Here is a 25,839-nt window from a genome sequence, read left to right as displayed (position 1 = left end):
ACATTAACTCACAAATTTCCTATTTTAAACAGAAAACTTTACATTAAGTCTCATTTACTGTATGTGTTTTTCAATTACTTGATTTTATTTCTATTTATTTTACTAGTTTCCCTCTAGTAAATAAAACTTAAAAACAAAACAATAGTTTGTCTTTGCTGTAGGTTCCAGCAAGTAAACTGATATTTTCTTTCTGTAATTTATTAAATGAGGATATAAAGTGGATGTTTCACATTTTTAAAGCTTGATATTAGATGTTATGACATCATGCGTGTGCTTGACAGGCTTTTCGGGGTTAATTTTAATCACATTTGCCATAATCCGGCCTCATCATGCATATGGTTGCAGTGTTAGCATCTATTCAGTCCCATGAGCTCGAGTGCCAGTGTCAGTAAATTCTAAGTGGGAATTATCAGCTATTCGCCCAGTTTGCACAAACAAGTTTCAAAATAATGCCCTTTTGATGAGTTTTAATTAGAGTGCACCGGGACCAGAGGGCCCCACAATGACCCGCCAGGGTGTTAATAATTATGGTAAGTAAGGAGATAATTAACTGATGGCTGGAGAAATTAATCACATCGACCACTTGTGAAGAAGGAAATGTTCAATTATTGATATGAGAGGGCAGGTCTGACTAATTTAATATATTGCTATTTAACATTTTTTTTGATGTACAGCTGATTGCAAGTGGAAGTCGTTAAACCTGAGGTGGTTTTTGAAATGCGGATGCACTAAAATGACTACCTGCAGTCGCTGATTGATTCTCCAGGGCGCTCTTGGTGACTTTTAGGGGGGTCCGAAAGTGAAAAACCTTCATTTAATGGGGGAAATAATGGTCCAGACCTTTCGGGGGCCACTCTTGAACCTTCTCCCATTGAACAAAAGGTGTCCTGACATTTACCTGGGTCATTGGCAGGCTTTGTGCCTCTCAGCGTGCAGACGGGAAGTTCTTTTAGCTGCGTTTCAATGGATACCTGCCAGTCAGCCGAGAATCTCAACTCCACAATCATACTGAATCCGAAAGGAGAAGAGGAACATTAACATCAATAAAGAAAAAAAATCCCTTCTTCTCAAACAAGGCTTTTTTGTTTCAAAGAGCCACCATTGGCATGACCAAATATCTCAATGAGAGGAATGTGCACTGCAGTTTAGTGATGCTGGCTACTTCTGATTCCTCCTACGCAAGTGAAAATTGAGCAGTGTCTTTATGAAGAGTTTCCTAATCTTTTGCCTTCCTCAGACTGTGTCCATGATGTGTTTCTCCCTGGCAACAATGCCTCCTTTCACGTTGGACTCGGCACAGTGAGTCATTCAGCTGAATGTCCCTGGCTCTGAATGATTTTGAGTGGGCTGACCAAATGTGTTGGGAGATTCAACACTGAAACAGCTCTTTCTCTTTGAGAGACTGGATGCTTCACTGTCATTTTAGACATATTTTGTTAGAGTTCTGCAAGGCTTTCATGGAGGCATGCAAGGTCAAAATGTTATAAGACTCCCAGGAGAGTTGTGGTTTCAATCCAGTAACACTTCCTGTTGCTGGACATTTAAGAGTTTTAACTCTTTCCTCAAGAGGTTGGGTGCCTCTTCCAGAGGTTCAGGACTAAATATTTTGACCGGTAGAACATTGGTCGACTTTATTTTCTTTACTAAATGTCTCTGACGGTGAAAAAAATATAGAGATTTGATAAATATTAAGGCAAAATAAATAAATACAAATTGAAGACTTCTTCAAAAGTATGTCTGACAGTTTGCTGAGATGGCTCTGCCGGGTAAGGCCCTGCTCTGGAGCTCGTGGGTTTTAATTCTTCTGTGTGTCAATGAGTTTTAGGCAAAACACATCATGAAGCCTGAAGAGCTGGAAGAAACTAATTTGAAGTAATTGTATAAATGAATCTAGCAGTTAAAGAAATGCCTCAGTATCAAGCTGTGTTAGATTCTGGTCTTATAGACCTTATAGAAACTTGGAGTTTGGATGTTTGTGGGTTTCATCCTCTCAAACTCAGACCAGTAAAAGTCCTATTTCTGTCAGTATAAAGAAGTTTAACAACACATTTAATCCTTGAGGTCACCCTTAATATGAGGGAAAAAGAGCAATTTCCACAACACATCTCAGTGTTTTCTACATGATAAAGAAATGTTGGAGTAAACGAAAGAAATGTGGCAGCACAACTCTTTAATTGGAAGAAATACATGTGTAAAATTGCACATTACAATTAAGCGTATAAGCATGTACAATGGGTACTGTGCAGTCTCTACACAGTGTATCTTGTGTATCCATTGAGCAAGCTAATGTGTGCTGGTTTGGGAATATTTTAGCCTATTTATATGATCATCTGACTGGTGGCGTGACAGATTGTTAATTTGATCTTTAATTTCACTTCAGCTTGAGAAACATGTGAGGGTCCCTTACCGAATTTTAATTGGATGGAATAAAATAATTTAAAAAATACATATCTGGCCAGGATGTGTGTGGGTCGAGCGTACTGTAGAGAACATTCAAACACCTAAGGCAAACCTTAATGACTTCTTTAAATGTCAGTGTGGAGGGTGCTGTTATGTATGTCAGATTAAAATCTCATTAACTGAGAATGAATCCCTGGCACCTGCAGGAAAGTGGATGTTTTTTTTCCCTTTTAAAGAGGAAATGTGATGGGAGAGTCAGTACAACATTAAAGAAGAGGATTTATCCACAGTCAATGATTCAGTCAGCAGCGCTTGATCGATCCTGATCCCTCGCTCCTCTGCCTCAGTATTACCACAGACTTGTCGCAGACTCCCTCAGAGCATCAAAGAGGATGACGAGCCCCGGGCAAGCCGTGATATTTCAGACTGTTGGTGAAGGCGACCTGCCCTTTACCTCCGCAGTCGCTGAGGATTCCTCCACTCCTCTGTCTTTTTGTTTTTAGGAGGAGAGGACAAAACATTTCAGGAACATATTTCACTTTTAACTCAGAAGGTCGACACGTGCCTGAGGTGGAAGCCCTTCCTTCCTGTGACCTCTGACCTGGAAAGCCTTACAGCTGCAAATCACGCTCTGTGTGAGGTGAATTAGTGACATTTCCCTTTATTCAAATGAAGCAGAAATATACGCTTTCTTCTGAATGATATGCAGACCTTGCCTCTTGTTAACTGCAGGCCAGGTTCTGATGGTGTTGTTCATCCGCTAACGTGTGAAGAATGGGATGAATAATCCTCTGAAAAGAGGATAGTATTAAGCTAAATTCTTTTTGCTTTGAAAAATAGATGTTTTAAGATTTATAATCACTGAAGTCACTGAAATCTTAGAGAAAAAAACTTTCTCAGATTCTCCATGTTTTTAAGTTTTTTTAAGCATCAAGAGCAATCCAGTACAATAATAGCATTAAAACAAACAAAGAAAAAAAAGCTCATTTTAAATCTATGAGCTCGTCTTAGATGCTTTACCTGCACGGACAGAGATGCAGATGCACAAATATTGCTGCAGCTTGCAGAACAAAAAACTGTATGTGATGGAGTTCAGACGCCACCTTGTGTCCAATCTGCATACAGCAGTTATCAAAATTGATATTTCTTTAAGTCCATTTATAAAACCTGGCAGATAAAAGCTTCAAACTCAGTCTTAGCTCCATCAAAAGGATTTTTCTGTTTGAGCAGCAAAAGTGTCACGTGTTTGTGTGCACTGATGCAAAACCTTATTGATGTTAACATCTGCACTCCTGCAAACGGTGCCTATTGATTAGCTGGTGATCTGCTAATCATCCTAATGCACCAGCAGGCTCACACTGACAACATTTCATGTTAATTTCCTGCTTGATGAACCCATGACAGAAAATAATGGCCTTGCAGATAATAGCATTTGATGCAGTTTGATTATGTACCCTGGCCTAAAAGCTTTTTCAGAGGACCTTTCCAAAGACAGAAAGTTTGGCTTTTGGCACGAGAAAATTCACCAAGTGTCCATATTGTGCATAATGGCAAGGAGATGTCATCTATCCACATATATTATAGGCTTTAAACTCAATATACTGCAACCAGTATACTGAGAATACGTCATCCATCCCAAAATATGGCTTACTCTTATGAGGTTGTCATTGGTTGGCTGTATTGCACTAACCAATAAGAATTCAGATCCACTGGGAACAAGGATCAGGTCATTTCAGTGTGCGAGTTTCACTAAAAACTGAACAGTTCTGCAGCAGGAGAACAAACGGCTACAACAGCTGGTTGTGTTGTAGATGTTTAGTAAACTTACATTTTTTAAACAAATTTAGACATAAAGAAACGTCTTTCTAAAAGTGCCCAGAGGACAACGTCCAGGGATGTCTGGTGTTCGGAGAGTACCTCTAATTGCTTCACATTTTGTTTTCTGTTGGCAAACACAACTGCAAATGGTTTTCTACCTAGTTCATGTTGTTAATGTTGTGATTTACCAGACACTTTATTAGGTACACTGGTTTGGCCTTTCATGATTAGAATTTGCTGTTCAACCACATTCCAAATGTTCTCAATGGGATAGAGATCTGGTGACTGTGGAGGCCATTTGAGTACAGAGAACTCATTGTCATGTTCAAGAAACTAGATTGAGATGATCTAAGCTTTGTGACATGGCGTGTTATCAGAAGATGGTACACTGTGGTCATAAAGGGATGGACATGGTCAGTAACAATGCTGTGGTGTTTAAATTATGCTCAGTTGGTACTAAGGGGCCCAAAGTGTACCAAGAAAATATCCCCCACATCATGACACCACCAGCAGCCTGAACGGTTAGTACAAGACAGAATGGATCCATGCTTTCATGTTGTTACACCAAATTTTGACTCAACCATCTGAACGTTGTAGCAGAAATTGAGAATCATCAGACCAGGCAACATTTTTCAAATCTTCTATTGTCCAGCTTTGGTGAGCTTATGTTCAGTAAGTCATTTTGACCATGTCTACATGCCCTGAGTTGCTTCCACTTGATTGGCTAATTAGAAATTTGAATGCTTAATGAGCTGTTTATCAGACAAGCATAATGAAGTGGCCATTGAGTGTAAGTTAAGCTGTAAAAATAGGTGTTTTTGAGGGACAGACAAGGTTTAGCGCTGTACTTTTAAGTGGCTCAGATAGAAATAAAACCTTTTAACAAAATCCGAAACAACAAGGGAAGCTGCTGGAAACTTCAGGTGATATATCTTGAGGGTTGTTCACATCATTTCTGCTTTTAGAAACAAAAAGCTTAAACTTAATTTAAAAGGCGATCACACAATTTCAATGATTTAATTAAACTAATTATGAATTGTTTTACAATGTAAATTCCCCACTACCACCTTCTACATTCAAATGCTTCTGTGAGTTACCTTTACAATCACCTTCAACCTATGTACAGATTTGAATCGCGATGCTAAACTACTGAACATGAAAGTAAAGTGAATAAATCCCATTAAATAACCATTAGACAGGATTTCAAACGTGTGGTTCTACAGCGGATAAAAAGAAAAAGGGATGAGCTGAACACCTCAGCGAGATGAAAGAACGTCTGCTGAAAATGAATGAGTCTGAGGCGAGTGGGACTTGGCACACGGTCGGGCCGACATGCTGCAAATATTCACACTTCAGTCTTTGACATCAGAGAGAAGAAAACGGGAGATTAGTTTGGCCGCACTTCAGATGAGTCCAGCTTCCTTCCAGCTGTTTCTGAGCCCCCCCAAGTCTCTGGCCACTAGAGAGCAGCAGCCGTCCACGGTCTCCGCAGCATGGCTCCTCGCTCTCATTTCAGTCTGATTTGCATGGAGTGGTTCCTTACTCTGCCCATATTTTACAATAGATTGGACTCTGAGTTTGTAAATCCTCCTCGCTTGTCCAAGAGGCTCCGATCCGGCACCCACATCTTAGACCCTGATGATGCTGATGGAGGAGGAGGCCCTGTGCAGCTGAAAGAGAAGGAGCACACCGTGAGACACATGAATCACAGACCACAGCATGTCATGCATGTCAGAGATTTACTTAAGATAAGATAAAGATAAGATAAAACTTTATTAATCCCTCGGTGGGTTCCTCTGGGAAATTCGGTTTCCAAAAAAGCACAGCACCGACAGAAGTTACAGAGTTACAGAATATTATATATATATATTAGGGGTGCAACGATACTCGTATCGATATCGAACCGTTCGATACAGTGCTTTCGGTTCGGTACGCATATGTATCGAACGATACAACATTTTTAATTTATTTTATCAACTTTCCTTCTGATGATGCTGTCTGTGTTGAGCGCTCAGTGGATCTGCGCTCGACAGTGCAGCCTAGGCGGAGTAGTCGAACACAGATTCACTGAGCGCAGGGCAAGCTAGCGAGACAGAAGCTAGGCTAGTTGCAACATGGCAAATTGAACCTCCCCCACCCTCATTCAGATCTGGCGTTTGGAACTATTTTGGTTTTCATGTGATGTATGACCCTGAAGGTAAGCCTGTCATGGACAAAAGTAAAACAGTATGTTGGATGTGCCAGCAATGCTCAATTGGTGGGAACTAGTGTGTTAGCGCAGTTAGCTCGTTAATGTGTTGACGTCTTCCAGCCCCACTCATGAGGTGATCCGCGGTAGCTCGTTAACGGAGATTTGCCGTGTTGTGACGTTAATGTCATTTCAGATTTACGCTGACAGCACTAGTGGGAACACAACCAATATGACTGCACATTTACTCCGACATCATCCTAGTGCAAAGACAAGTGGAAGCAGAGAAAAACAACAAGCAGCATGCTACAAACTTTACCCGAGTCATTTAGACAGCCGTTAGCACACGATTCTCCTTATGGGGACCTGATATGTTTAATATGCTGCTGAGAATATAGCCCAGAAGAAGCGTATAGTATAGCTTTTATTTTGGAAAGAGACATTTCTCCATAATAAACTCTCTTTTCCAAAGATGAGTGATTCCTCAATCAGATACAGGGCTCGCAAAATCGCTAGCCCGACGGGGCTTTTTTCCAGTCGGGCTACCAAAATCTATCTCTGCCCTGCCCGTCGGCCTATCCTAGGAAGGAAAAATATATGTCAATGCTTTTGCATTCTTTTGGAAATGTAGCTGGGTAATTATGTCATTGGCATCGGCCACTGTCAATATGTGACATACTGAAATCGCGTTTGAATTTGCGCTTGTTTTTTGCTTTCACTTTGCAATCGCGTGAACTGTGTATAGAGAGCGACAGTACTGATTGGTGAGTGATGATAATTTGCGCACCAATTCCTCTGACATCGTCTTATCAGTCGTTAGCTTACTATGCAAACATGACAAGTGAAATCTCCCGCAGCTTAAACATGTGAGAGGTTGATCGCGCAGAGAATCGCTGAGCGTTATGTTAGTGCGTGTGTAAAAGCAGCAGGATATATATTTTAGTTCTGCTGAGCCAAATAAGACAGGTCAGCGTGAAGAAGTGACAGCCAAAGAAAAGCTTACCACAAAACGGAAAGGTTATGACAAATCAGACTATAAGGAAAAAAGAAAGTGCAGCTTTATGGTTTCATGGACAAAAGAATTTCTGTGGCTGCAATATGACGAGCTAAATAACCAGGGCTGCACATAAGTGGTCCGCAGGTGCGCATTCGCTGTCAAAATAAAAACCCGCACAAGATAAGAAGTTGCAACGCGTGTTTGCGTACATAAGATTTTCAGGAGGACAGACATTTGTTTAGAACTCTTAAAGATGTCGAAGAAGCTCCTTTAAGCAGTTACTGTGATGTTCCTCCACCTCCAAAGAAATGTCAGAAGGAGTCCGAACCACAAAAGAAGCGCGTATTCTCTGAAAAGTGGTTGCAGGAGGTGAGCTGGCTTCAAACAAATGATGAACGCACAGAGATGTGGTGCAGAATGTGCCGTGAAAATTTAATAAATGACAAATTAATAAAAAGGCATGAACATTTTTTTTTGTATCGAAAAAATATCGAACCGTGACACCAAAGTATCGAACCGAACCGAACCGTGAATTTTGTGTATCGTTGCACCCCTAATATATATATATATATATATATAAAAATAAAAATACAAGTGAATTGCACATTTCAAGTATTGAGGTCTATTGCACCGTTGACTATTAACAAAAAGTATTGCACAAAAGGTAATTGCACAGTGAAGTGAAGAGGCACTACAGCTTGGTTGTTCCCCCCTCTTTTGTCCTCCTGTTTCCCCTCCCTCTCCCCTCCAGAGAGGAGTTAAACAGTCTGATGGCGTGTGGGACAAAGGAGTTTTTAAGTCTGTTGGTTCTTGTCTTTGGGAGAAGCAACCTGTCACTAAACAGACTCTTCTGGTTGTTTATGGCCGTGTGCAGAGGATACCCAGCATTGTCCATAATGTCCAGCAGTTTCTTTAGTGTCCTTTTCTCTGCCACTGTGACCAGAGTGTCCAGCTTCATGCCGACCACAGAGCTAGCCTTCCTGATCAGTTTCTCCAGCCTGGATGAGTCCTTCTTTACTGTGCTGCTCCCCCAGCACACCACAGCATAGAAAAGTACTCCAGCAACCACTGACTGGTAAAACATCCTCAGGAGCTTCCTGCAGATGTTAAAAGACCTCAGCCTCCTGAGGAAGTGCAGTCGGCTTTGGGCTTTTTTGTACAGGTGCTCTGTGTTGCATGACCAGTCCAGTTTGTTGTCCACCCACAGCCCGAGGTACTTGTACTTGTTGACCACCTCCACCTCCTCCCCCTCTATCTGAACCGGCAGTGGACCTGCTCTGGACCTCCCAAAGTCCACAACCAGTTCCTTAGTCTTTGGGGTGTTGAGTTGCAGGTGGTTTGTGTGACTCCAATGTGTGACTACTTGCCAATCAACGCGCGAGGGTGAGCAGAGAACTAACTGCTCCCAGGAGCTTTTCATTTAAAGACTATCCTATTTAAAGTAGGATGCTTTTATTTTTAATCCATCATTAGGCTTTGGTATTTAAATCTCTGCAGAAATCTGTGTGTGCACATATATCCCCAGGAAAGTAGACATAGCCCTAAATGAATTATTTTTTTAAAGGATTAAACTCACGAGAAGTAGCTAATAAACTGTAAGGACACTTAAAAGCTGCAGAAATGCCAATAAGAAAAGACTAAATTAAGATAAGAGTGGTGTTTTTATAATTAAATTAACCATTAAATCCAGCCAGTGCAGTTTCAGCTCCGTAAACGCTCAAAGTAACGCTGCCTTTCTCTCATTTTGACACCACTGGAAGCCGTCCTGTATGAATAAACAGTGCGAGCTGCGCGCGGTGGGCGGTCAATTGACCCATACATTGCGAGCAGTGAAGTCACAGGTTCTTGCAACGGGAGAGACCAATTAGAACGGGAAGTGTGAATTAACTTCCGACAGACAGATGCCCTGCCAAAATGTTCCGGGACGTTCTCTCCACAAACACTCTTTTATACATATAGACAGGCTAATGGATTAAAGGAAAAGATTTTAAAACAGAGCGCAGCAGAGGACAGAAATCTGTAAACTCCACATTTATGATTTGGAGTCACACAGGCTGTCTCTCACTTCAAACTCACCATGTCACATAGAAGCTTTTAAAGGACTCAGTGGCATTACATCTAAATGCACTGGCTGACCATGGTTCATTTTGTGAAGGGCCGTATTTTAATCCAAGCTGTGAACCTTTCCCAAACCAAACTGACTGTCTCCGTCACACTAAAGTAAAAACAGCATGTCAACCTCTTTGCGACCAGAAAATTGAACTAGAAAACTAGAAAAACTGGTGATTGCACTGCATTTTTTCATGATCGAGTGCTGCAAGTAGTTGCGACACCAAAAGCGTGACCACTTTTGATTGCCTGGAGGGAGGCAACCTGTCTTGAAACAGACTGCAATCACTCTGAGACAACTTGGCAAAAGTTTGCAAATGATCCTAAACGCAAATTCAGAAACACAGATTTCCAGCATGCAATCAATCTGAGTCAGTCTGCACCAAATGAGCATGAATCTCTGTGCAACATGAGACTCAACTTAACTAATACTCCCCCTTGTAAAAGCAAGGCTGCTGAGCACCAAGACCATTTTGCAGTTAAATGAGTCACGAGAGCGTCTGCTTCACGAAAATCCGCTGGCAATGAGTCTTTCACATCGCTGTGGAGGAATTTTGTCCCACTCTTCTTTGCAGAATTGTTTTAATTCAGACACATTGGAGGGTTTCCAGCATGAACGGCCTGTTTAAGGTCAGTGCTAAGCATTGCAATCTAATTTAAATCCAGAGTTTGACTTCACTCCAAAAACATTTTGTTTATTTCTGCTGGTGTGTCTCTGATCATTGTCCTGATGCATAACCCAAGTGCTCTTGAGCTTCAGGTCTTGAACTGATGGTTGGACATTCTCCTTCACGATTATCTGGTAGAGAGCAGAATTCATGGTTCTATCAGTTACAGCAAGTCGTCCTGAAGCAGCAAAGCAGCCCCATCACACTACCACCACCATGTTTGACTGTTGCTGTGATGTTCTTTTTATGAAATGCTGTTAGTTTTATGTCAGATGTAACGGGACTTAAACGTTCCAGAAAGTTCAGTTTTTGTCTCGTCAGTCCACAGAATATTTTCTTGGGATCATCAAGAAGTTTTTGGTAAATGTGAGACGAGCCTTTGTGATCTTTTTGGTCAGCGGTGGTTTTCTCCATTTTTGCCCAGTCTCTGTCTTATTGTTGAATCATGAACTCTGACCTTAACTGACACAAGTGAGTCATGCAGTTCTTTCAATGTTGTTGTTTTTCTTTTGTGACCTCCTGGATGAGACATCGAAGCTGTTGGAGTAATTTTGGTTGGTCGGTCACTCCTGTGAAGCTTCACCGCTGTTCCAAGTTTCCTGCATGTGTGGATAATGACTGTCACTGTGGTTCACTGGAGTCCCAAAGACTCAGAAATGACTTTTTAACCCTTTCCAGACTGATAAATGTCACGACTTAAAACATGATTTAATAAAGGGGGCAGTTACTTTTTCACAGCACCGGATTCAGGCTGCTGGATAGTTCCTTATTCTATTAACGTGCAGCCTCGCTTTCTCTACTCAACACCGCAAGTGAAGAAATCTTCTTCTATCTGATGTTATTCTCTGCACCAGTAATCTTGCAGATGACGAAATGGGTGATAAATGAAATGTGGCCATTAGGGGGCGCTGCAATCAGGACACCTGTAGCTGGTGTGTCTAATTAAAGCTGCTCGCATGTGCAAAAACAAAAACAAATCGTCTGCCTGCTCACTTTAACTGAGGAGATGCTCAGCAACAACTGAATGAGCGTTTGCGCTCCTCTCTGTTTTCAGCCCGGCTGTTTTATATTTAGCTGCGATGGCAGTAGCTCTAGTTGCTAGGAGATCTCTGATGCAACTACAAAGACTCTACAGAGGAAACAAAAAACTCCTGGCAGCCAGGAGCGAGCGTGCATTATAGAGTTCTGCAGCAAGACGAAGAGGGGAGGAAGAGGAGGAAGTTTTAGTAAATGAGTCACCCTGCTGCTGCGGACGGCTCCGTTGTGGTAGATGGGCGAGCTGCCAGCTGAGGCATTGTAGTAGGAGGAAGTGGCTCGGACCAGCGGCCGCTTGGCTTTCTCCTTGGTGCCGTTGGAGTCGTTGTCTTTGATGATGTCGTACTGCCGGCAGAAAAGGGCGATGACGGCTGGCGGTGTGGAAAGCAAAGAGAAAAGAAGTCAAAAACATCCCTCGCTTGATGAGTTTGCGGTCTCAAGCACTAGATTCAGGTCATATTAAATTAACACATGAATTTTATTGAATACATTAAGGCGGTTAACGGAGCTAGAAAGGAAAATTATTCAGAAGAGATGCTTAGAGTGTCCATTGGATGGTGTCTGTTGGTGCAAGCTGACCTGCCCACAGCAACAGCACAGTGGTGATGATCAGCAGCTCTCCAGTCTCCAGTTGTGGAGTCATACCCAGACCCTCCATCGCTGGCTCATCTAAGGACAAAGACAAGTCCGGTCAAACTCTACTCAACAGAATATACTACAGTTCTATCTTCTACCAGCAAATCCCATTAAAAAAAACAAAAAATCTGAAAGGCTCACAGTACATTTAATATGGACTATTTTTAGTAGTGGATTGATCCACATTTGCTGTTGTTTTCATGGTAATAACGGAACATGTGAGTCAGTGCAACAGTGTGACTCACTGATGTGTTTTTAATGACCACCGCAGTGGAGCTCTGAGGCACACAGGAGTAACATGTACGCTATCACACTTTGTAAACACAGTACTTGATGGGATTTTTTTCCCCAGATGTTTGTAGTTGCTATGGCTACTTTACAGGTATTATTTTTACTGCTACTGTTCCACCCTTATACTACAGTGCTATGCAAAAGTCTTGAGTCAATCCTTTCTTTATATCTTTCTAGGAAAATGTGATTTACTGAAACGTGCAAATATATGAGGCAAAAACAGAGTTTGTACAACTCTAATGAGTTGTACAAACTCATTAGAGAGTCACTCATGTGACCATCTTTATTCTTCAGGACAGTCTTAGGCAGCAGGAATAGTTCTCCAGGCTTCTTGAAGGACATTCAAAGCTCTTCTTTGGTTGTTTCTGCCTTTTGTTCCGTTCTCTGTCAGCATGATCCCACACTGCTTCGATAATGTTGAGATCCAGGCTCTGGGGAGGCTACATCCATGACCGATAGTGTTCCACTATGTGTTTTTCTATCCAGGTATTATTTTACTGCATTGGCATTGTGTTTGGGATCATTGTCACGGTGAAAAATGAAGCTGCTGCTAATCAGATGGTTTCCAGATGGTATTACATGATGGATCAAAAATTCATAATTCAACAATTGTGACAAAGATCGCCAAGATGTCAGCCTTTCCTCCCTGTTTCCCTCCATTAATGATTGCTTCCTGACAGCCACGCTTTCACTGAGACCATTTCAGTGAGGCTTCAATGAACAGTAGCTGGATCAGCTGAAGGTCCAGATGCATTTCTCGTGTCCTGTGTCTGTTAGGAGACCTGGGTCGTTCACCCAGAGTTTTGAGTTTTCATTATTGTTGAACTTTGATCTAGCCATTTTTGATCATTTCTAGTCTTTTGGTTTATTTGTTAGAGTTCTCTGTCCTATGGTTTATGTCTCTGTGTTCTATAGTTGTTCGGTCTCCTCTGTCAGCTTTATCCCCTTGTCAAGTCCACGTCTCTGTATTATGTTTCCTGTTTTACTTTGAAAGTCCCTGATTTTGCTTCCCTTGTCTCGTTAGCCCTGATTTGTCCCAGCTGTGTTTCCCTCCTGCCTTCCATTCCTTGATTGTGCCCTCTGTGTATTTAAGCCCTGTGTGTGTCATGATCTACCGTCTTACCATGCTGTGTGTTCTGCCTGTCAGCCTGTTTGGTTTTGTTATTTTCAGTTTAGTTTTTGGTTTTTATTTTACAATAAATCTAAGTTTGAGTTTACGTTCCATCTCTGAAAGTCTGCACTTTGTGTCCTCCTTACCACTACTCCTGCCTGCATAAAGCCTCACCTGACAGTGTCAGGCCTTTGCTGGATTTTTTCCCCCTGTTTCTTAAGAACGTGACTTTTAGATAGTGTTCATCTGCTGTACTTATCCAGTTTCCTCAAATTTTTTAAGGACACAGTGCACACCATGCTGAGATATTGCAAACTTTCAGCTATATCTCTTTGTGAATCACCTTGCTGGTGCAAAAATACAATTTTATGTCTGTCAAACTGTGTTATCTTTGATATTTTTCACAGATTCAACCAAAGAAATTGAAACAAATGGTGTGTTTTTATGATAGGTTGCTAATAACAAAGTAACTAAAGATACAAAAGAACTATAAGTCTGAGACCTTTGAAGTAAAACAAAGAAATGAGGAGTGGCTCAAGACTTTTGTATACTGAATAACTCGTACAACATTACAACTACATCATTTTATTATTATTGCCAACGTCTGTGAAGGTTCTCAGTCATCCAGGTCAACATAGTCTAAGGAGCTTGGAAAGAAAAGTGTCTGGACTTCTTTAAGTTGCTTGAAGACGTTTCACCTCTCAACCGAGAAGCTTCTTCAGTTCTAAGGTCAAATGGTGGAGAGTCCCAGATTTTAGCCCTGTGGGAGTATGCCCCCCGAGAGGGACAAAGGACTCCCTAATGATCCTCTACCTAATCACATGAGCCAAGGTGTGAAAATAGGTGTAGCTCACAATCAGCCAGGGTTTCGTGTGGGCTCATTGTGAAACCTAGCCCCACCCTATCATGTGAGTTCCTGAGTTCAGAAGGCCCAGGATGTGTGTGGGCGTTAAGGCGTCTGGGAAGGGATCTCAAAACTGAATTTTAGATAGCAGACAGTTGGTGTCGTAAAGCCCCGCCCTCTGTTCAAAGATGGTCGTTCACAGTGTCTATGGCTACGTTCACACTGCAGGTCTTAATGCTCAATTCCGATTTTTTGATCAAATCTGATTTTTTTGTCTGCTTCTTCACACTACAAATAAAATGCGACAGCAAACGCGCTCTAGTGTGAACCCTCAAAGCGGCCTGCATGCGCAAAAGAAGACGTCACACACAACGCGCTCTGTTTAGATCCAGAGCAAACAGTATTGTTTGACTGATGGCCGTTAATATTAAAAGATTTGTTTCGGACTTTACGTTTCCCAATATTGCTTTAAGTTATAAAGTTATTTTGTTATTTACGTATGGCCTAATAATTATCCTTATTGCTGTTTTAGAGAGGAGAGGTGCTTCAAAGGATAGTTACAGATTTCTGTCAGAATGTGCAGATTATACAGTACTCTTAAGGGTACACTAGTACTGAAGGTCCAGATGCACTCAACTCAAATGCTGCTCATGACATCCTTCCATCTCGTATTATTAAAGATGGGTTTAACATTATCGAGCCCTGTATTTTATCATTAATTAACCTGTCATTGTTATCGGGTTGTGTTCCGGCTGCTTTTAAACATGCTGTAGTGCAACCTATACTCAAAAAGACCTCCCTTGATCAGAATGATCTCGCTAACTTTAGACCCATTTCCAAACTCCCGTTTTTGTCTAAAATCCTAGAGAAGATTGTTCACTCCTAACTTCAAACTTATTTGGATGCAAATAATATCGAGGAAATTTTTCAGTCCGGGTTTAAGCCACGCCATAGGGTTAGGGTTAGGGTAACGTCCTTTTAATGAGGCTTGAGCATCTGGTGGGAATCACGGGCAGTGCCCTTAGCTGGTTTAAATCCTATCTCTCAGACAGGTCCTTTTCTGTCACCAAGGGTACCTACTCCTCCTCCATTGCCCCTGTTACGTCTGGTGTCCCCCAGGGGTCTGTGCTGGGTCCCATGCTGTTCTCTTTGTACTTGTTACCCTTGGGCCGAATCTTTGAGAAATACAATATTTCTTTTCACTTTTATGTGGATAACATTCAAATCTATTTTGAACTAGCTGAGGATGTCACGTTGTCGTTGCAACACTTCTCCGATTGTATGAATGAAGTTAAAATCTGGCTACTGAGCAATTCCCTCATTCTAAATGATAAGAAGACTGAAATTGTAATCTTTGATACTCCCTTCTCGTGAATGCTTCCTGGCTGAACTAATTGGTATTCTTGGGCCCTTTGCCTACTCCCTTTCTGACACTGTGAGGAACCTGGGTGTTGTCTTGGACAGTTCCTTCAAGTTGCACAAACATGTGTCCTTTGTAGTTAAATTGAGTTTCAATCAATTACGTCTTATCTCTAAGGCCAAGCCCTACATACCATGTAAGGACCTGGAGAAACTTATCCATGCCTTTGTTACATCAAGGTTAGATTACTGTAATTCCCTTTATACTGGTCTCCATTCTGCCCTTGTTCACAAACTGCAGCTCGTTCAAAATGCAGCTGCGCGTCTCTTAACTGGAACTGGCAGGTTTGAGTCTATTACTGCAGTTCTTTCCAACCTGCACTGGCTCCCTATTAAATTTCGTATTGATTTTAAAATCTTATTGCTCACTTTTAAAATCATAAATAACACCGCACCCAGCTATCTTACGGATCTCCTCAGCTTTTATACCCCTGGGAGAGCGCTTAGATCAGCAGGCCAAATGCTCCTGGTGCAACCTAGATCTCGGCTCAAGACCAGAGGTGACCGCATTCGCCGCTGTCGCACCCTACCTCTGGAATAACCTCCCTCTAGCTATTCGGGCGTCTGATTCAATTCAATCTTTTAAATCTCGATTAAAAACTTATTTGTTTAGCCTTGCTTTCCCCGCCTCCTAGAGCCTGCATTTTTAGTTTACTGTAACGTATCTTTTTAGCTTTATTAATGTTTATAATGTTTTAACCTTCAGCCTTTCAGGTTGTGCCTACTATGCCTGGTGTATTATTGGTTAGTTATGTCTCCCGCCTGTTAGTATATTTTATTTGTATTTTGTATTTTGTGTTTTGTACTTGTATTTATTATTGCTCTTAACTCGTTCTGTGAAGCACTTTGGCATACCTGTGGTTTTTTAAATGTGCTATATAAATAAAATTGTATTGTATTGTATTGTACAAATAAAATGTTCACGGTCTTAAAGTCCAGACACTCTTCTTTCGAAGCTCTTCAGACTATTATTGCCAGTATTTAACATGTGCATACACACCTTGAAAACTTGACTTACAGTTTTTCTCCATTGGTTTGGCTCATTTCTTTAAACAGAAATTACATTCTCAAAACTCTAAGATCATTTGGCAAAACGCTCTTACAGTTTAGCACAACACTATAGCTCACCTGCAAAAGCTCATATCTCTTCCAAAACTGTTCACTCAGGCTTCAATCTAAATCCCTTTCTCATTTAAACAGTCAGTGTCTCCAAAATGGCAAAGATCCTTCTCAATAGCTTTGGCTCATTTCTCGACACAGATCGGACATTCTCATCATTCTTGGTGCTTTTGTCAAAATAAACCTGGATGGTTGATCACAACAACATGGTCCACCTGCAAAAGCTCATATCTCCCCTAAAACAGTTCACTCATGTGTCAAAACTACATTTCTTTCTAATCTGAATAGTCAGTGCCCCCAAAATGCATCGTCCCTTTGGCATTGTGTGAGTACTGCCATACAAAATGTTTAGATGTTTTGTCACTATGGCAGAGGACCAACAATATACCACAGAAAAGAGTAGCCTCCAAGGTTTGACATCACAGATTGCACTCACACTACCAAGGAAATGATAACCATTTTTTATTCACACGCAAAGAAAGTTTCATACATATGTAAAAAGAAAATGTACATTACAGTAGTAAATTGTATGAACACAAAATCAAAAAACAAGGACTTATTCAGTGTTCACTGTACTCATTCTCCCGCTGCACAGTGACTGGAATACTTCTCTAAACTGTATAAATTATGTAATTCCATAGTTTACAGTAATTTGTTCAATATATTTCTTGTCATATTTAGTATCAAAACATTCCACTAGTCCTCTCCACCTGCTAGTATAGACCTACCACTGTAGGCAGATGCACACAAAATCTCTACAGTAAGTTATACATTTTTTGCCTCACGCACAGTGCCCTGTCCTATACAACATATAATTCCATCATAGATTACATAGAGTACATACCTGTTTTCCCTGCGAAAGGTTTGGATAATGGAGGAGACTGTAGAACGAGGCACATTAGGCTGCACTCGACGACCTGCCTCTGCCATTGTGAGGCCATGGTTTATGACATGGTCTATAATTGTGGCCCGAATTTCATTTGGGACAGCACAGCACCTATTCCTCTCAGTCCTCCTCTTCTTCTTCTTCTTCCTCCTCTTCCTTAAGGAAGAACTTCCCCTTGTCCGTTTGCTTTGCCTTGTCTATCCATGTTCAGAGATCGGACTGGCTCTGGTCAAGCTCTATATATCTGTGTTTGGCAGCACACAATCATGGAACACACCTGTGTGTGACACCTAGTTTCACCTGACTGTCAATGACTGTCATCAATTTATCAAATATTCAAAGAAATTCATATTTGGTATTCATGGCATTATGTTCTTGACCAATTTTAACAATTGAACAGACGGTTGTGCATGCGAGTACTTATACAATGAAATCATGCTGACATGTTTTGGAGGGAATGATCATTAGACTGAGAATCAACTAATCAGTTTAGATCTACAAGATCTATTCATTTGGAAAATGTGCTAAATGTGGGCTAACTGTATAACTGTAGGCTACTTGTACTTAATCATTTGCAAAGATGCACTGAGACAATTGAGACATGAACTAAGGCATTTGCCATTTGATAAAATGAATGAGAAATGCCATTCTGTTTTGAACATTTGCCAAGAGGTTTGGAGGTTTGTCCATGTTATTTTGAGAATGTAATTTCTGTTTCAAGAAATGAGCCAAACCAATGGAGAAAAACTGTAAAACAGCGTTTCTGAGACACCAAACTTCTGCGTACTTTATGCAACAATAAAATACCTCAGATTTGTGTCTGTGCTGCTGTAACACGGCACGTCATGTGTTTTACTTTGGGAAGCCCCCCTCTGGAGTGTGTTTATGAGCACTCACGGTGGTCCAGGACTCCGGCTGGATAATGGTCGGTCCTCTCCAGAGTCCTGAAGTGGACGGCACGGCTGGGTGGGCTGTCACCGTGCGGCCCAACGGACTGCACCTACATCCAACAAGGGGGAAAAAAGAGTATTTAGAGGGAATGTTAAGATATTTTTAAGCAAAGGTAGAGCCAAGCTGATGACAGCTGAGCACAAACTCTGGGTGCATTCTTACAGTGGCATTAACAAAGGACAACATTATGCAATGATGGTAAGAAACTGGCTGCCGAGGATATATTTAGTGAGCAAGCGGTGCTTTGGCTTTTGGCCGTGATCCTGAATGATCATTGGAGGACGCTGAGTAAAAGCTTGAAAGGCAACAGAGAGAATATAAATTTGAGCTATAAGCTCATTTGGGGACATTTTCAGTCACTGGGAAAGATTATAAAATTAGGCTTTGTGTAAATTAACACGTTAACACGTGTTAATGGTGTTTCACATTCATATCAAGCTGCAGTGGAGTTTTATAACAGGAAGCACTCAGTTTAACGCACACACAGGGAAATAAATCAATCACAGAGATAAAATTGCATCCACACGAGGTCTCATTGTGCCACAGATGCTCTCTCCACCTACACAACACAGCCAACGGCAATACACAGCAAGTTTTCTGTGGAGTTTATGAAGTAAGTCCTTGAATTTAGAGTGTTTGTTCTCCTCTAATTCTACAGTCTGATGCCTGCAAAGTGTCCTCTGCAAGCTCTAATCTGTCCCCTCATCCTGGATAACAACACCCAACTCCATTGGGAAATTCATCCTTTAATTTTTAACTTCCCCGCCCGCCAAAGGGAGGTCAGAGGTCAAATTCAGCCCCCTCTGGACCTCACCGGGCAGCAATGCATTGCTCAATGACACTTTCGCAGGACATCTGTCTGCTGACAAGCACATTGAAGCAAGTCCTGCAGCTGAAGGACAGTCTGCAGTCTGCATCAGTCTGTTAGGCTATAATGGAGCATAAAAATTTTAATAGCACCACGATAATGGAGTCACATTAGAGACTCCTTCTTCAGAGAGGAGCTGCAGTTTTAGTTTAAACTTTCAGAACAGAGAGGTGTCACTGTTTAGGTTAATCAAACACTGACACTTGATTTAAGAAAAATTGCTTTGTCATCATCTAAGAAAGTTTCTCAGCTGTGATGCAGATGATCCATCTATTCGCTAACCAAGCATTAAATGATACTGAAATAATTAACATAATTAAAATGGTAATTAATGTTTTTATGAGAGGTTCAGAAGTGTTTTTCAGCCCTGGATAAGCAATTTGTAAGGTTGCCAGGTTGTGAAAATATCAAATTATTTTATATTTACGTGGACTTGTGCTTAAAATATGAGTTTATAATCAGCTTTCAGCTTCATTACACTGAGTAATACATAGATATACAGTTTTGGTCAGACGTTTACATCCACTCATCATAGGCATGAATGTCGTGGTAATTTTGGGCTTTTAATTATTTCTTGGAACTGTTCTATTTCTAGGCTGGGATGATTGTACAGGATAAATCTTTAATGACTTTGAAAAACAAGAACTGGGTAAGTTTCAATTCAGTTATCTATTTATTTTGGATTTTTTCTAATCCAAACAGGCTCAAAAATATACATACACTCTTAAATCTTTTACTAAGTGGTGCTGATTGTTCTATGATGTCTTTTAACTCACAAGGCCTATTAACTTCTCGTTAGTGATCATGACTGTGTACAGCTGGTAGTTTCTCTTTGCAGTATTAAAAGGATTTGTTTGACGGCACTCATTAGGCTGACCAATACTCGGAACAATGGGAAAGTCCAAGGAACTCAGTGAAGATCCAAGAAGGAGAACTGTAGATTTGGGAAGGTTGTGAAGGTCTTGCAGCCATTTCTAAACAACTGCAGATTCCAAGATCAGTGATTCAAACAAATGTACATAAGTACAAGTTATTCAGATGTGTCACCACTTCGTTGCTACATCATGAAAATAATGTTGATCGTGGACCAACATTATTATTACTGTCAAGCATGGTGGTGGCAGGTTCATGCTGTGGGGCCGTTTTGCTGCCAGTGGTACTGGTACACTGCAAGAAGTTGATGGAATAATGAAGAAGGATGACTATCTCCAAATTCTTCAAATTCACCTCAAATCAGGACAATGATCCCAAACAGATCAAAACTAGTTGGGAATAGATAGAGCAGGCTAGCATTGAGCTTCTGGAATGGCCTTCCTAAAGCCCCGACCTCAATCCTGTTGAAAATTTCTGAACTTAAAAGCCATCCAATTAGAATGAACTGGCAGAAAGTATAATAGGTGAGTTTTGAAGGTAAAGATATTTGACGTCTCTTCTCGGCAGAATTGACAAATGATGCTAAAGTTTTAAATAAAGACCTAAATTTGTTTTCTAAAAATGTGTGTGTAAGTTGAAAAAGTCATTATACCCCTCTCATTATTTTTTATTTATTTAATTTTCAGAACAAGCTGCATCAGGTCATCAATGATTTATTTATATGTTACACTGCATGTCCATGAAACAGGCTAAAATGAGCTTTCAAGGTGTAGGTCTTAAAGAGCAGGAGGTAAAACTACTTGTTCCAGACAGAGGATGAACTGAGGAGCTCTATAAACAACCAGTCACAGTTTTTTAAATTGTGACTCATGCAAATGTACTCTAGCTGACTCACAGAATGAAAATAAAGAAGAAGAGGATGATGATAGGTCTCTTTTTTCCATACACAGAGGCAAAAAAAAATCTCTATTTCAAAGCACTTACAAAGACCAAATTGTCCAGTTTTATTTCTAAATGTATGGCTTTGTTAATATATCATCTAGACCTCATGTCTATTTGTACAAACATGATGAACATTTTCTTACCTTATGGATCAATACTATGAGTCCCTTTTTGCAACATGCTGAAAATTCTTTGGTCTGGCATCTAAAAGATTGTCCTGACCTGGACAGACACATACTCTTGTGACACAACTTCATTCATTTAAGGTGCACAGAGAAGAGCATTAATCTGAAGACATTAAAGTTCTTTTGCAGCAACTTTCGCGGAATACAGGACAACTTTATTCTTTAACCCAAATGGTTCGGCTTAGCTTCCATGATTGTTGTCAACTTTTTAAAATTTGCAAAGTTAGGAGGACACCGACGTTTTTTCTTTAGTTGTTTCCTGTTTTATTCTGCTGGCTGATGTCAAGTCTACTTACTTCCTTTTTCTATTTTTCTATTCCTCTGTTGCTTTAGCCACTTCCTGTTTTATTCTGAAGTCTCAGCCAGTCTTACACTTCAGTCAGACGTACTTCCTGCCTGTTTTCAACTGCTTTTCCATCATACCTGTGTTCAATCAGTAATCAATCTCTTAATTTTTGAGGTTTTGTAGACATGTGACCGCTAACCACATGATGTTAACTTGTGCACCATTTTTGGACACCTGGCTAAAGCAAAAGTGCCATTCAGTGTCCGTTTTCCTCCATCATTTTTCAACTGTTCCTATCATAACAGCCTAAAAGAAACATTTGAAATAATATCAAGAATGTGGAAGCTGGCAGACACGCCAGTGAGCCCCCAGCAACCATCTGTAACTAAGGGAAAATGAATATTCCCCATCTACCTGGCAAAAACTTTGTTGTGATTGATTTTGTTGCTAGCAGATTGCTGTGGCCGTAATTTGAATTGTAGTGATGGGCTTGCCTACAAACACCTGCTCTCTCAGGCGCCGTGAAACTGTGAAAAGTGTGACAGACCAGAATTGGAGAAGGTTTGCCTTCAAAACAAAAGTTGCCTCTTTTGAAGAACGCTGGCTTTACTTTGAAACTTCTCTATTTTCAGTTCACATTGCACATTTTCAAGTTTCACTACCACTTGTGTAACAGTGAGTGATTTGTAGGAAAATATGGCAAAAATACAGGCAACTGGAGGAAGCTTAGGCCTCACTCACACAGACCTAAGGACACAGACCACCCCCCCTCGGTAAACACTGGTTGCTAGGGAGCAGTGTGTATTCCCCAACTGATTGGCAAGTGGTTGCTGGAGGTCTCTGGCAGTGAGACATCACGTGAGAAACCTCCTTAAATTTGCCAGATTGCCTTGTTGCATTCCTCAAACTTCCCAGTCATCATTCCTGGTTATCCAGAGTTTTTTCTTGTTTCCTTGTGTACAGCTGTGGGCTGAACACTTCAGCCCTGTTCACGGTGCATCCTGCATGTCGTTCCTCCTCCTGGGTTTCACAACTGCTCCAAAATACTTCTGAATTATCAACTTCTTCTTCTTCTTTTGCTATTTTGTGTTTTGTAAGCCTACATTTGCATAAGATATTTTGTAATGGCAGTGTTTATGGGTTACATAGCCAATAAAAATGGTTAGTTACACCATTACACACCTGCCTTTTAGAAAAGGATACCATCCAACTAATACATACATCAGTCTAATTAGCTATTAGCTATTACATAGCTATCATTAAATAGGTAATAGCTATTAAACTTGTGTGTTTGTGTGTTTCCCTCACCTGGACACTGTAGTGTGTGTCTTCGTCCAGGTCCCACAGCACACACCAGCGGCTGGACGTGTTCACCTCTCGTATGGAGCGCTGCATCAGGCCGTCCTGCCTCTGGAGACAGGATACGTGCACACATGAGGAATACATGTGGTGGATGCTTTTGCATCCACACACAAAGACATTAATGTGCCACACGTATGGCAAATTTAAATCAAATCTCGGGATCTGATCAGCGTATCCGGCTGACAGCTTAAGTATTATGATCTAATAAAAGCAGTAATGGCCTCGTACTTTGCTCGAGGCAGATAGTGTTGTCTTAAAAGGAGAAGAATCTTTTCTGTTTTCTTTTAAAGTAAACTTTGCTAAACTAATTTACCAATAAAAAATTCATCATTATGTCACATTTAAAGGCAAATACTTGAAATGCAAGCAGAATCCCTGCAGTAACAAGCAGCTTTGCCTCATAGAAATTCCCCTCACACCCATAGAGTCCCAGTGGGAGAAATTAGGTCTGCAGGCAAGGTAACACCAGCAATAGTCATTCAAAAGAAACAGAAAAACACATGTTCAGGCAGAGATGCTCTGTTGGTATAAGGAGCTGCAGAATTAATGAAGAAATGTCACCTTCTGGATCAGCAGGTAAACAGATGGTGACCCTGTGGAGATAAATTTTAGTTTTTAACAGCTGTCTTTAGTGAAAATTTGGGGATGGGTGGATTTATAAATTGTAAATACAACACAGACATATTATCATCTCCATTTTTGCAATCAGAAGGTAAAACACAACAAGATAATTATTAATTTAGAGCCATGCTTTAATTCAAGGTCACAATTTAATCAGTTTTAGCTCCATTTTGGTCTCCACCACCTCCCTGGGGAAATATCTGATTTTTCAGCTGCTTTAGCACTGAGAAGATCACATTCACCGTGTTTATTTAAAGTCCAGTGATAAAAGGTGCCTGCAGAAGAAGACAAAGTTACTGGAAAGACAACACAAAGCAGCATACATCCATGAGGGGCCGCGAGAATCGAGGCAAGAACATTTTCACAAGGTTACCCACCAAACTCTACAGTTCATATCTTTAAAATGAGCTGTGGATTCAGAAGGTAATATGTAAATACACTGTACGCGTGGATTCAAAGTAACAATCGCAAATCAAATCCTTTATGTTACGTGAACATGAAGACTGGTGGAGTCCCAGGACCCTGAATTGATAAGAGGAATAAAATGGATGGTTAATAATAATAATGTCTGCAGAGGATTCTCTGCCAGGCAGATATCTGCACTATAGAGGTTTATGGAGTAAATAAACTTACTAGTAGTTCAGTTAAATTAAGAAAATGGCAAAAAACAAACAACAACAGAAAACACAAGAGCTGCTGCAGCAGGTTTCCACTTAACATGGCACCATGGTAACAGCAGTTCTTCATTCCCCTCGGACACAGAAAACAAGCTAAGAGTTTCCAGCATAATTTGCATTTGTGTTTGTGTGTCTGGAATTGCTAGGCCAACACAATGAGACCTGATTTTAGCCTTTAAGAGTGCTGAGTGCTGAAACTGCACATGTGGCAACGCTTGATTGCAGTTCTTGCGGCCAAGTGTGGCACAGCTAGTTATTAGATTTAATTTAATTAATTTAAATTCAATTCAGTTTTATTTATTTGGCGCTAAATCACAACAACAGTTGCCTCAATGTGCTTTATATTGTAAAGTAGACATTCTACAATAATACAAAGAAAACAGAGAAAACACGACAATCAGACCCCGTACAGGCTTGGCGAGAATGGGGATTAAAAAACTCCCTTTTAACAGGAAGAAACCTCTGCCAGAACCAGGCTCACTGAGGGAAGGCCATCTGTCACAACTAGTTGGGGTTAAGGGGGGAAAAAAAGACGAAAACATGTTGTGGAGAAGAGACAGAGATTAATAATAACTAATGATTAACTGCAGAGAGGTGTATAAACACATAGCAAGTGGGGAAAAAATTAAGTGAAGAAGAAACACTAAGGGGGCAATTACTCTTTCACACAGGCCCAGGTAAGTTTGGGTAAATTTTTCTTCTCCTAATAATCAAAATTATAATTTAAAAATTGCATTCTGTATTTATCTTGTTTACCGTGACAAATATGGAAAAAAAAAAAGAAATCATGTTTTTGTGTGGCTAAGTTTTCCCGACAACACGAGACTTGCACGAGACTTTAATTGATCTGATTGGAGACTCTGTATGAAGGAACCTTTAACTGTCTTCTTTTTAACTACAGACATCCTGATGAGCGCTGCTCAGAGATAATTGGTGTTCACACAAGAGCACCAGCCTGCATTCTTGTTTTTGAGATTGTAGAAAATGGCTCATCATATATTCAAGCTTTTCATTATTGTCATTTCCGGCCATTAAACACCAATTACACCAAATATTCTAAAAAACCACCAGCTCGGCATCAGAACAGCTCATAACGAGGATTTTTTAACAACTGCTTGGTAAGCATCATCTAGCGACAGCTAGTCCAGTTTTCAAATGAGAAAGTTTCCCAGATTGCGAACGTGCCTGTGGAGCACTGAAGGCTGAGGAAGAGTCAATAAATAGAAAGCTGTCAGGACGCTCGAGGCGCTCCAGATGTCTCGAGTGGAGAGTCAAAGTGGTGTTTGCTGCTCCTCTGGCAGCCCTGCAGGCAGCGAGTCGGCCAGGACACTTTGATCGTCCTGCAGCACTAAAAGGCTGTGATATAAAAGTATATACTGAATCGACGGGGGTTAAAAGGATTGTTAATCAGCACCAGTGACTCAGCTGGGATTGAGGCATTACCATTTTGGAATAAAAACTCCAAAACCATCTAATTTTGAAAAGTGCCGCTGACGTAACTCAAGATACTTTCTAATTTTCAGGATTTGTCAGTTTACCTCATAGGCACATTT

General features: G+C 40.7%; 1 protein-coding gene across 1 annotated transcript in view; it reads right to left on the bottom strand.

Moving 5' to 3' along the window:
* Positions 1-752: 752 nt before the first annotated feature.
* LOC146491614 (fibronectin type III domain-containing protein 5b-like) overlaps positions 753-25,839 on the bottom strand; it is a 64,343-nt gene continuing 39,256 nt past the window's right edge. The window contains exons 3-7 of the mRNA XM_085152242.1: positions 22,935-23,036; positions 18,419-18,521; positions 11,795-11,884; positions 11,420-11,586; positions 753-5,888 (exon numbers count right to left, since the gene is read on the bottom strand). Of these exons, the coding sequence (XP_085008368.1) occupies positions 5,847-5,888; positions 11,420-11,586; positions 11,795-11,884; positions 18,419-18,521; positions 22,935-23,036 (504 nt within the window). The 3' untranslated portion in view covers positions 753-5,846. The remainder of the gene's footprint in view (positions 5,889-11,419; positions 11,587-11,794; positions 11,885-18,418; positions 18,522-22,934; positions 23,037-25,839) is intronic.

The sequence above is a fragment of the Neolamprologus multifasciatus genome, chromosome 23, assembly GCF_963576455.1.
Source record: "Neolamprologus multifasciatus chromosome 23, fNeoMul1.2, whole genome shotgun sequence".
Taxonomy (NCBI): domain Eukaryota; kingdom Metazoa; phylum Chordata; class Actinopteri; order Cichliformes; family Cichlidae; genus Neolamprologus; species Neolamprologus multifasciatus.
The sequence above is the reverse complement of the archived record's forward strand: the minus strand, read 5'-3'. Positions and strand labels throughout refer to the sequence as shown.